This window comes from Calonectris borealis, chromosome 21, assembly GCF_964195595.1.
Source record: "Calonectris borealis chromosome 21, bCalBor7.hap1.2, whole genome shotgun sequence".
In the NCBI taxonomy this organism is placed as follows: domain Eukaryota; kingdom Metazoa; phylum Chordata; class Aves; order Procellariiformes; family Procellariidae; genus Calonectris; species Calonectris borealis.
In genome coordinates, this window is record NC_134332.1 from 10,477,972 (window position 1) to 10,491,103 (window position 13,132).

Sequence of the window (13,132 nt, forward strand, 5' to 3'; positions counted from 1 at the left end):
AACCGAGGAAACACCACCTCATAATGCTGTTGCTGACCTTACCTAATATCTTTCTAAATCTTCTCAGTGTTGCGCATATTGGTTAATTTAGCCTTTTCAGCCCCCTCCCTCCCTCACCAGCAGGGAAGGAGGTAAGTATTCCTATCCACATTTTATACTTTAGCAAATGCAGGATTTAATAATTTTTTCCTAGTTACAAAGCAAATTGCTAGAGGAATTAGAGACGTAACTTAAGCATCCTGTGCCTGTAACCCCATTAGCAGTTTCCCTTAGGAGTATCAAGTCCACAAGTGCACGGATCTGTACTTTGCATATAATTCTTGCTCAGCTCAATACATTTTCTGTTTATCCACCTGCAGAATGGAAATAATGATAATGCCAACCTGTCAGGCATTATCTGAAGCTTACAGTTACATAAAAAATGCTAATTGTTGAAGGTGAAAGTCTTACTGAGTGAACATTGTTCTGGGCGGCTGTGGGAAATACGAGCAGATACAGTGGGGTGGTTGTGTTGGCTCATTTGCAAGGTCATCTCAAAGGAAGAAGCCACATTTTGCATGGCCTGCTGACATTCCTGGACTGTCCCTGTGCTTGTGTGTTTGTAATTGTCCTTTGTTTTCTGTACCATCCACAGAGTCCCCCCCGGAGAGGTGTGGGCAGAGGCGCAGCATGCCCAGCGGGGTCACTGAGAAGAACCCCACCATGGAGCCTGCTGCCACGACGCCCTTCCGCGTCACGGTAAGTGTCTCTCCCCATCTTAATGATTGTTACGGCATCTTAATGATTGTTGTGGGGTTTTGCCAGAAGGGAGAGGGACTTGCTCATCCTGACAGAAGAGGTGGTGTATGTGAAACTAGTTGATGACTTATTTTTAAGAAAATGTGTTGTTAGATACTGTTAACAATAAGCAACTGTAAAATATTTCTTGGTAAAGCAACAAGATTGGAATTTGAATCTGGAGCAGGTTTGGGTAAGTTGTTTCACTTGGGAGACATTCCTGGAGAGGTTTCCTTTGTGAATCCTAGGGCAATGCAGTATATTCATAGATGTATTTACTGGTCTGCAACTGTACGGTATGTCCTCATACTCCTACAGAGACAGAATCTCCTGTAGAAGAACTTCTCGTTAACTAACAGAAAACCTGCTGAGCTGGTGGTTCCCCAGAGCCTGGTATCCTCTCCCAGCAGGAGCCTAGAGGAGCCATTCGCTGTTTTCCATTTCTTCAATCCTTTTGCTTTGAGATGCTCTGCTAATATCACTGTTTTGTTGTGACAGTATGTAAAGAATGGGAAGTCATTGGGAGTGGAACAGAGCAGCACCACTAACATGAGTAACAGTGATAACCAAAATCAAACAGGACAAACAGGGTCTTGTTGCTCCACGGGCACTACTATGTCCATTTTACAGCAGGGAGCCAAAGACCCAAAGAAGTCAGAGCTCGTTGACCGAGGGATCTGTCGGTGCTGAGCCCTAGCTCTGTGATGCTGCAGACGATAGAGGAGTTGCCGACCATTTCACTGCAGTATGAGGAAGTGTAACGAGTCTAACCACAGGACTCCCCTCTCCATACCTCCCTGCACTCCTACAAGATCAGATGTTTGGGCTGGCTCATAGCTTTAGAAGATAGACCCTGTCATGCCTTGGAGATCAGTTCTGGAGTGAGTTAGAAGTCTTTGTTTCTTTGTTGGTTAGAATGAGCACAGTGGTATTTATCACTGCCTCCCCATGATGATATAAGTCATCTCTCTAACATCCTGCAGATATTAGATAGACTTCTAGAGTGGATCACAGTAATTTTTACCGCAAGGATTGTGTTACCTAATGAATAATATCAAATCCAAGTAATTATTTAATTTAGGAGTATACTCAGCTGACAAATAGAAGCACAATGGTGGGATCAAATATTTTTTTGAAAGTGGGGAATAAACATGCAGCTGAGAGTAGCTGGGGTTTTTTTTTCTAGTGTATCATCACCTGGACACGTCTATAGTTAATGCGATAGAGTCTTGGGAGGCTGGGGCTTTGTAATTGGCTGAAGTTACCAAGGTCTTTTGGGTAACGTTTAGGGTAACCTCCAGTAACAGTAACAGAGAAATCTATTTAGAGATTTTAAAAAAAAAGTACAAGCATAAAGTATACACAGCTGGAGATGGATGTAACCAGTATGAGCGATAGCCAAGGCAATCAGAAGGTTATGTTTTCAAAAGCAAAATGTCTGATATATATGGATAAGAAGTTTGCACAAAGATATTTTTATTCAGAGAAGAGGCAAATGGTCTTGGAGCTGGTTTTCTCAATGTATGTTTATAGGTTTTCTTTGCAGGCCACACCTACTTTACAGGCTCAGCTACTTCATAACAAACCTAGATAGGCAGAACCAGAATTGCAAAGGAAAGACAATGGTGCAATCTAAAAGAAAAACCTGAGCACACCCAGTTCACCTGAGAACATTTGCACTGATGAATGAATCATAGCAGTTTGTCCAAGTAGTTTATTTTAGTTCTATAAATTGTAAGTTTGTGAATGCATAACATTCTCTGTGGAGCTATATTGCCTTTATATGCAAACACATGCTGAATATATGAGAGTGTGTTTTTTGGTACTGCTCTATTTGCTAAATGAAATGGGAAGAAGTGATGAAAACTGAGTGGATGGCAGGAAATGAGTTCTGTTTTGAAGGACTGTATACAATATGTGACAAATACTGAAGACACTGACACAGAAAAACAATGGAGTATGAGACGTCTTTAAGCATTTGCTCTAGGGGCATGTTTGGTTTTCTTTTTCTGGAGTTGGTGAAAGTTATTCTCCTAACAGCTCCCTGTTCTAACAGGTCAAAACACAGAGGGGTCATCTTTTGGTCTGATTCCCCTTGTGGTATCACCTTTTTGCTAAGCAAGGTGCATCTTGTTTCAATGCCAAGAGGGAAACTAATTTTTTTCTCTAACCCCCTTGTTCCACAAGCCATATGCCCTCTATCTGAATTGATTATCAGTTACAAATGCTCTAAAACTCTGAGCATGGCAGATAGAAACACGGTAAAGCTAACTGAATAGGCATGCTTTTGCTTTGTGCCTTTCATTTATCAGAATCTATCTATCTCAGTAAATGAGTATCTTTGAACCTTAAACAATGTGCTACTTGTTAATGAAAAAGGCAAAGAACGATGGGAAAATTGGATTCTTCGCAAGAAAGAGGATTTGGGAGTATTTTTCTTAGTGTACCTGTAGTCAGTGAAAATAAAATGCTGTTTATTCCTTTTCCAATGGCATATATCCTGCTTTATGTTTTTAGAGAAGTTATTCCCGTCTTTAAGCAGGTTAGCTCTTGTTAGTGAAACAGCCTATATGGGATGTGGTTGCTTGCTTTGATTGGCTCTGTTATTCAGTATGGATTAAATAAAGGCAGTCATCACATGGATAATACAGAGCATTTTTCTTCTCTGAGTTATATCCACTATCATCTCATTTCTGTTCCTGCTCAGCCCTCTGAATGTTATTGCCGTTAATATGAATGGCTTCATTACATACATAGTTTTTATGGCTGCCCAGATTTCAGCAGATGTCTGACTTAAGAAATATATTCTCCCTCACCTTCCTTCATTAACCAGAGGAACATTAGCAGTCAGTCCACTCCAGCCACTGGGAATAGTAATTAGTGCTTTAGTTTAGTGGTAATGGGATTATTACTTTTGAGCCTGCTGCTGTAGGTTTTGATGTTGTAAGCTTTTCATATTTTACAGCTGGTTGTTCTTCCCTGACATCTCCATCCTTCTGCTGGTGAGTCTGCAAGGGACTAGTAAGCTCAGGAGCCATTGGATTCAGCTGTTTGGACACTGTTGCACTCCCAGCTGCTTGCTTTCTTTTGAAATCTAAAGCAAACTAGGGTGGAAGTGCTCCTTGCCCATACGCAAGTTTGCCAGGCAGGTTACAGTTAATTGGGCATTATGGGTTTTGTAGCAACTTTGGCAAACAATAGCTCATGCTATTCTTTTGCGTTATAGAATATAACCTTGAAAATCAAGCCTTAAGATTTCTACATCTTAATATGTGAACTAGCTGCTCTTATTCCTTCTACAAAAAGAAATTTTTAATAGAGCTTCTTAAACATGAAAAATTCTTCCCTAGTCCTAGTTGTCTCATGTTGTAAAATGATTATTTTCCATGTAAACCCACCCCACTTAACTCCTGTGCTATCAGAGCTTTATATGATCTGATTAGTCTAATGAATCCAAGTCTCTAATCGAAGTGACCGCTCATCTGAGGTCCCTGATTCTGCATCTGCTCTGAGCACCAAGTTCAGTATTCAGTTTTAGTCTATGTCTGATTGGAAAACCATGAATGTACTTCACATTGCCAGCTGCATAGTGCTTCGTGTGGACTAGAAGAAACCTTCCTGACTGCTGTATCGGTGCCTAAGAACAGTAGATTTGGTGCATGTCAGAATAAACTTAAATATAAGCAGGGAAATTCTGGTCCTCATGAATTTATTACATCTGATACACTCATGGAAGAGACCGACTATCTTCACACACATGTTTGCAGGAGACATCTTTAAAGTTAAATGGACTTGTTGGAACCCTTCCTATTTGTCATGATTCTGCCCCTTGAATGAAGAGACCCAATTAACAAGTGCTTCAAGAAAAGTCAATATCTAAGGATAGAAAGACAGAAGGCTTGACTTAGCGTGAGATGTCAGTTAAAATGTTGCCTGTTTAGGTAGTGACCTGGAGTTGTCTCCACTGAGAACGGGTAATTGGCAGCAGCTGATAACGCTCAAGAGCTGTAGGCACCAATCTAGCAAATGCTGGACTCTTCTCCATGCCCAAGGGGAGATGAGTGAAGCCTTGCTGTTGACTGACATTTACCTGTTAGGAGAATACAGGGAGGCATTTAGCCTCTCTGCATTAAATCCAAATAGCTGAAATTTGTGTTGTATATTATCAAACACAGGGACCACAAGATGGGAAACTCTGCTGGGTATTAAATCCTCCTGCTCTGCCCACCTTGCAGGGAAATCATAAGCAAGGGTGGGATTGCTGAGCCTTGCTGTGTGATGCCTTCTCTCCCATCTCATTAGAGTACTGCCATCTATTGACTGCTTTTATTAGAGCCCGATTTATTTAGTTCTCTGTGCAAATATCCCAGGCCAAGCAGAAGTCCAAATTGCCAAAGAACTTGTGCAAAAGAGTTGGGCTAAGTGATTGGATTAAGAAACCAGAATGATTTCCTGCTGTTAGTCTACCTCACTGACTGTGCATGGAGCCTCCTTCCAAATAGAGTGAATTAATATAACATATGTAGTCTGAATATTTTTAAATGGTTTGAAAATGACTCTCTGCCTTTCTTACAGAGCTGTGTCTGAGGAAGCATTTGTATTTTCTCTCCTACCCCAAAATGCTAGATGGGGTTTAGGATTTTCTTCTCTCCAGACCTTTAATCCTCAATTCTACTATCAATCATTTGCTTTCCAGGATCTCAGAAAACACTTCTGGTTGAAGCCACACTGGCTACAAAAAACCCCCAACAAAACAAAACCAAAGCACATTGCAGCTATAAGCTACATGATCAGGCTGTCCATCCATCGAATTGTGTAAATTGGATTGGAAGGGAATCAATTCTCAGAGAAGCCTCAAAGGCCAAACCCAGTGGTATAAACACTCTCTTCATCAGCTCATTGTCAGTCATGAAGATGAGTATCATCTCCTCGTTTCTCGTGTTCCTTCATCGTCTGCTTGTTGTCTATTGTTCTGCACTTCGAGTTTGATGTCTTGGAGCAGGAGCCGTCCTTTGTGGTTCATTTGTCATTGCTGTGCCTTTCAGGCCCTTTAATAACGAAGCATTTATAGTCACAAAGAAATATTGAAATCTTTTTAGGTTTTAGTTCTTCTGCTTGTAATGTTAACTTGTCTTCCAGCAGTTTTTTTGCCTGTTTGGGTTGGGTACACAGCTGAATTTACAGTGATACATTATAAGCTACTCTTATGGCATTCCTCCATCTATCCTGTTTTTAATCCTTGATAAATGAAGTATTAAATACTAATGGCATACCACTAAATGGAAACTCCTGGAGAGATTAAAGTGAGTAACCCTTCTACCATTCCTCTTCACTGAACATAATCCTGAATAATGGGATCCTAGTTCAAGCTGCTGTGGACGAGAGGTTGAAGGATTTTTTCCCAAGTTTTTGTCTGTGTATAGTATACACTCTTTTCCATTTTTTTAAATTTTTTTTTTCAAAAGCAGTCATGTAGATTATATTATAATAGTTTGACTTTGGAGAATTTATCTTCCTGTATTATGTGAAGAGCTGAATGGTGCTTCCCTCGGCTTGATCACCCCGTCTTTAATTGAAATGTAATTGTTTACTAAACCATTCCAACTAGAAGGGAAAATTACTATCATTTTGGTCTGTGACTGCATACATTAAAGTACCCCTTTTACGGGGACTGAATTTAAGGAGAATAGGAACATTATCACAGATGATATATAAACAGAAAGCTATTATCATTAAACTGTCAACTGCGACTGAATTTGGATAACCAGTGTTAGTGGCAGCAAGAAATATGTAAATTACTTTGAGAATGTATCTGTCAATTCAGTCACCATTTCTGGAACAGGACATGCTTGGAAGCTTTAGGTTTCTGAGCATTTTAGGGATCGGAAGAAAAACGAGGTCATTTTGAGCATTTGCAGTTATTTCTAGTCTCACTGGTGCTGTTTTGCAAAAATTAGGAGTGCTAACCTGATTGTCAGATTCTTTTTTGTCCGGTACAACAACAGCATGCAGACTTTTTACTTTTAAAGCATCTTTTGTTGATGGATTTCCAGGCTCTCCACAAAGGTGGCTAGTTAGTAGCACCCTCATTTTACAGCTGGGAAAACTGACGTAGGGAAAAGTTAACTAACTTAAATGTGATCATGCAGCAAAGCCAGGAAATACGTCCTGAGCTGAATTTCTTAATTTCTAATTCCCAGTCCTGGTGTTAACCACTAGCTAAGCTACTCCTAATTACTTCTCTGAAATCCTCCTTCAGTTTCAAGAGAATTCAATATTCTTTTCAAACTTGATGCTGTCATGTGAAAATGAGTAAGTGGTTTTCTGGACTCGCAAGTCATTGTTCCCAGGTCAGACACATCTGGCTTTCTTACTTCCTCTGCCAGCACCCCATGTTGTCAAATTTCCAATTGCTTGTTGTAAAAATTAGAGCCCTCTGTCTTATTTTTCTAAGTCATCTTGTTAATGTAAATCTCTGGGTATTTTTGCTCTTTAATTTTTGCATGTACTTTATGAGACATTGGATAAATTATAGTTAAGGCATGAAAGATAGATTTTGTTTTAAAAAAGGGAATCTTTTTCCATACTCTGTGCTACTTAGCACAGGAATTGGAAAGTGAAACGGATTGTAAATATAGTATGTTTAACTATTTGAGTCTGACCTTGTATATTGAAAATTTTCTAAGTAAACTTGGAGTTTCCAGTTGGGAGAGTACTGGAAGAGAGCATGGTTAAAGATACGTGGGATTGTCAGATTTCAGCACAGAGCTGCAGTTCAAACCACTGTGGATTTATTATGTGCATCAAGCAGGAGACAGGAATGACAGGATAAAAGACGTGGTGCTATGACCTGCTTCACTGAAAAGGACTCAGCAAGGCAGGGTATGGATTTTTTTTCCTTTTTGAACTGAGTATGTTCCAGGGAGGTCTCTTTTTCAGAGCCTGCAGCTGTCCAAAGGACAGTTTTACAGAAAGGAGGAGGCATAAGGGCTCATCAACAGCTTAATTCACACATGAGGCCACTCTTCTTTAGAAGTATTAGTAATCCTCTTTTAGTTTTTGTGGGGTGGAGCATGGTTTTGGTTTGCTTTCGATTGCTATCAAATTGACATGGTTGGACAGCAAAGACCTCTGTTCCACAGGGTCTGTACGGACAGCAGCAAGGCTGGCTCTGGTACGTGCCGGTAAGGAGAGGATGGAAGATGACCCGGTATTGTTGGCATCTGTTAGATGCTTTGCATAAGAAGAATGAATAGAACTTGGTCAGCTCCTAAAGGGTAAGGGACCACACAGCGTGCAGTCCGACCCCCTTATTTAATCTGCAGTGATGGCAGCTTCCACCAAGAGGGAAATGGCCAGGAATCACTAAATTGCTGTGCCCCAACCACCACTGACACATATTAAGGACTAGGGGAGAAACTCACATTTTTGCTTCCCATGTTAGGCCCGGGCAGTGGATTAACAGGGGAGCTTATGTTTCTAGGGAAAATAAAGTCAAATACTGTATAGTTCCCAGGGGAGAAGTGGGAAAACAATAATTTCAGCAAATTGTCTGGTTCTGCAGTGGGTGTAAATTAGCACGATTCCCTTCATTTCATTTAGCTATTCCAAATGTTTACACTTTCTCATCCTTTGAGGACAGCTGGACCCACTCCTCTGGGGTCTGTGAAACCCAGGGGCTTTCACAGAGTGCTGTTCAGGGTCCAAAGGAGGCCAGCGGCAGGAAATCCTTAGAGCTGCAACAGAAGATCACATCCTTGTGCCAGGAAAGAGACTGGAGACAGGGCAGGAGTGAGAGTGGGAGAGCAGCTCCAAGCTCTTCCCGGAAACCCTGAGCAAGCTTTTGTAGGAGAAACCTGTGCTATTCTCATGATTTTTTGACTCTGCTCTTTAGATCCCTCCATTCCTCCACTCCTGTAGTAGCAGTGTTGTAGCCATATGAGAAATACCAACAGTTCCTGTATGTTTTCATGGAGAGAGCCCATGGGAGGAATATTTAAAATTTAGGCTGTAAGTAGAGCTAATAGGAAATGCTAATTCACATTTCATTCTTTTGATCAGTGTATATTGAATGATAATTACAGTGATAGTACTTGGCACTTCTGTAGCACCTTTCATCTGAGGCTGTTAAAGTGTTCTGCCAATCTGAATGAATTCAAGCTTGCAGACACTGAGGGGTTGCAATTTATCATAATGCCTTAAAATAAATGGGGAAACTAAGGCATCTGAAAGATTATATGACTTTTCCCATCTTTCATAATCTGTATAAAAAAGTTGGGACTGCGTAATAGTTCTGCTGGTCATCTTACAAGGAACAAAAACAACTCAAGGCATAATTTAAAATGGTGAAAATTAAAACTCTCCAGATGACTGTCCCTAAAACATGTTTGTTTGGCATTTTTTGTGGCAATTTCACAATTTAATACATGCTCAGGTGCTCTGTTGTATTTTTATCTGTTGCAATTGTTTGAATTCCCCCCCCAAAGACAGACAATCTCAAACTCTCACTGGATTTTTCAGCAACGTACTTGGATTCATATAAATTCTTTAGAGTCTTCCATTTCCAAAGGATGATTTGAACAGAAATGGCTACCTCTTGCTCATTTCAAAACTACTACAAGAAAAAATTTGGTGGTATTTCAAACTCTTCCCTGGAAGTCCAAATGCAAATACTAATTAACAGGCTGTAAGGGAGACAAATGAACCTGACTAGTTTCATTTCTGTGAAATGAGTGAAAGGCATAAAGTAAACAAACAAAAGCTTTAATTTGTTTAAACCTCTAGGCACTGCAAAAATCTCAGATTGCTGGTAGTGCAGAGAAAAGATGACCATTAAAATATGCAACTTGACAGTGTCCCTTTAATTTGTTTCTGGGTCACAGACAAAGAATTGTACTGCAGATGTAAAAGGTAGGATAATAAACACATTCCGTTCTCCCACTTTCAAAAGCACTGATATTGTGCTTTCAGAAAACAAGTCAAATAGTGTAAGGTATTATTTGAGTCTCTTAGAGAGCTCCAGTAGAACATGAGTGTCCATTCAATCAGGACCTTCATCTCTGAACCTTTTCCATTTGGGAATTTGTATTGCTTTAGCTCATGGATATAAGATATTAAGTTAGATATTAACTTAGATTGCAGTGGAATTAATAGAAATGTGTGTCATGGCCACAGTTAACACTGAATGGTTATCAATAAATTTCTTCCAAGTTTTAACTTAATTTCTGAGATATATTTTTTCTCACTTAGACTAAACACTTCTTTCTAATAGCCATTACTACGCCATATTCTGAGCCATAATTTCTTGGACTTTCATTGTGATAGATGGTTCACATCATCTGCATACTTTGGAAAGAACTTAGGGTGCTGTGACAGAAAATCATGTACGAGATGCTTCATCCCGTTGGAAGTGATCTTGTCTGTGTTGTTGGAAGTGTCTGACTTTGAGCTTTAACTGGCATGGAAGAGCTCATGGCACTTTCTGTTGAGTAGGGCTGCTAAGTTAGACCATTTGGAAGTTGTTTTGGAGGTTTCTTCTTCCCATCCAAATCCCAAACTGGGGCTGCCTAATGTGAGAATGTTTCTCCAGGTGGTGACACTGTTGTTCCAAACCAAGCGCAGCTACTTGAGACAGCAGATCTGATTCGGATGGTCTCATGATGATTACATGGTCTCATGATACTTGCAGTTGGATAACTTTTTATTACTGTGGGTCTGTATGTAAACATACATGTTAAGATGACGTTGATTTCTATATACTTTTTTCAAACTTTAGTTACCATGGAAACAAGATTCACTTTCTCCTCCATACTGTCACTTTTCCTCAGCCCCGCACTCTGATAAGGAATAGACTGTATTTGTCCTCCCCACCCTCTTTTTTTCCTAGTGAACAGTGATAGTCATGGCGCAGGCACCAAGGGTAATGTGAGAGCGCGGTGGTACAAGCTATAATGCCTTTCCTGAGGTATTCAGGTATTCCTGGGCCTGGCGCTCTGCCAGCAGCTTCCCTGTCTTTATCTTCCTCCATAATTACCGTGGATCATATCTTACCTGCAACATTCTTCAAAGCACCAAGGAAATTAGCTCCAGAGCTAATCATGTCTTTATTTCCTAAATCGCTCCGTGTAGTCATGTACACTGTTCTGCAGAGCGGGACCCACGGTGATCAGCACAACCTGCCTCTGCCTGCCCCGTCCCCTCCCTTCGTTCCGGCCACTTGCAAGATCGTACCCACATATTTCCCAGGATGGGACAGCCTGGCCTGATTACAGTAAACGATCACGTTCCCATGCCTTCTTCGCGACTGGTGGGAGATGTGCCCCAGCGTGCGTTCCAGGCGATGACGTGCAGAGCGGTGCTGACTCGTGTCGTGTTCAGAGAGCAGCCGGGAGTCCTGGGGGGCTGCCATGACTCTGCCTCCTCGCCATGACCAGGGGGGTTTCTGCCTGAGCTGCGCGGTGACCTCCGCAGCCCGCTGTTCCACGGCATGCAGGTAGTGTAAGGAAAGGTGGAGCCCAGGCCTGTGTTCATCTGTTTTATGCAGATGTTCCAGGAGTGGGTGGAATCTAGGATTAGTTTTCTTTCTGTACTAATCTTAGCAGCTGATTATCTAATTTAATACTGAGAGCAGAGATGGCCTTGTCTTTAGACATACTTGGGATGTGGTATGGAACAAGATGGGAGCTCAGCATGTCCACGTAATGCTCCCCCTTATCCCCACATCCATTAGCTTCTGAGCACTGCAATCACCTTTCAGAAGAACAGGGTCAAAAAGGCACCTGTATACCTTGCTTGGTGTTTTTACCTCCCTGTCAAATCTAGATTTTTTTAAAGATTTACAAATAGTAATTCAAGTTCTGCTAGTGTTAGGAGGTGGAGGAGGACACCTTCATAGGAAACAAGGCACTCGGGAAGTTGCACAACGGGTACGGCAGCTGGCTCTAACTGAGGGACAGCGTGCAGACCATGCCTGCCTCCTAGCTTCAGGCCTACTTTGAATGCAGCCTTCCTTGATAATTAGCAAGTGAGTCAAAACCAGTTAAGGAATAAATGAATGAGACTTAAATCTGCCTGATAGAATTGAAATTTCCTGCTGGGTGACAAAATTCTGCTTTAAAGATAGTAAATCCGCTGCTAATGATTAGGCAAGAAATAATCACTGCTAAGACCCAAAAATAGGATCTGCCACTTACAGTGTCTGTCTTATTATTTTGAGGGATAAAACAGCTATGAACTTAATTTTTGCCTCCAATTCTTGAAGGATATTATTTTTGGTTTATATCTTTAGCAAACTTTCAATTTGAGTGTCCTAGGAAACATAATTGTCAGCTGTGTAGTTTATTGCTACCTCACATCACATTCTTTGCCACCTTAGACACAAAGGTCACAAGCTTAGGAGGAAAAGGAAAGGAGTAAAGGTGGAGAAAAATAGCAGGGAGTAGTCTTGCATTGTTTTTCATTTCAATTTAAATTGGCGATTGAATATTTGTGATTTCGTCTGAGAAAGAAAAACTGTTGGCCGCTTTTCATTTTTATTTTGCATAGAGGGGGCAGGTAGAGACCTCACTTGCAGTCTCTAGATGGAAGTGTGCGTATTTCTAGCCTCCGGTTTCTATTTTAATTAGGAGGGGAATTTGAGATTTTGAGAACTGTATTACAGATTAATAAAAGCACCTGAAGTTCTTGATTTTTTTTGTGATATAATTTCAAGTAAAAAGATTCCTTCTACCCCGTCCTAAGGATTATTGCCTGTTACAGTCATAAGTTTTCTTAATCAAAAAATTTTCTGATCGGTGTGTCATGAAGGACAGAAAAACGCCTGAAAGCAAGGCTGGTATACTCCTGTAAGTGTCATGTGTGTGTTATATTTATCCCTTCATTGTAATTTTTCTCCTTTTTTTCAAAGCTGTAAGCAGAAGGTGAATCAAACCGAAATACTCATTTTCATAAATTTTGAGGTTAGGACAAATGAGCTTCATCTTAAGTATTTTCACAATATCTGGAAATTAAGTTGTCTAGAAAGGTAGATAGAAAAAAATGCAAGACTGATGTATTATCTGAATTAGAGTAGGATTCACCATACCTTTACAAAAGTTAACATTTTTGTTTGATTGCAGCTGTAATTATTGCTGAATACAAATATTCTAATTTAGGCTTCAGAAATGTGGTGAAAGTCTTTGGAGCCAAGAGCATCTGCCTGAAACATGAGTTTCATATTTGAATGAGTAACTTTTACTGCAAAATTACACAACGAATCCCTACATTCAAAGGATAATAACAATTTTTTATTCTAAACATATCATCTACCAACTGCTTTTTAAAATTTATTGGCCTAGCAGCTGCTTTTGTAGAAAAT

General features: G+C 40.4%; 1 protein-coding gene across 1 annotated transcript in view; it reads left to right on the plus strand.

Annotated features, from left to right (window-relative positions):
* Positions 1-13,132, plus strand: part of DAB2IP (DAB2 interacting protein) — a 207,630-nt gene that overhangs the window by 65,360 nt on the left and 129,138 nt on the right. The window contains exon 2 of the mRNA XM_075170781.1: positions 635-738. Within this exon, the coding sequence (XP_075026882.1) occupies positions 635-738 (104 nt within the window). The remainder of the gene's footprint in view (positions 1-634; positions 739-13,132) is intronic.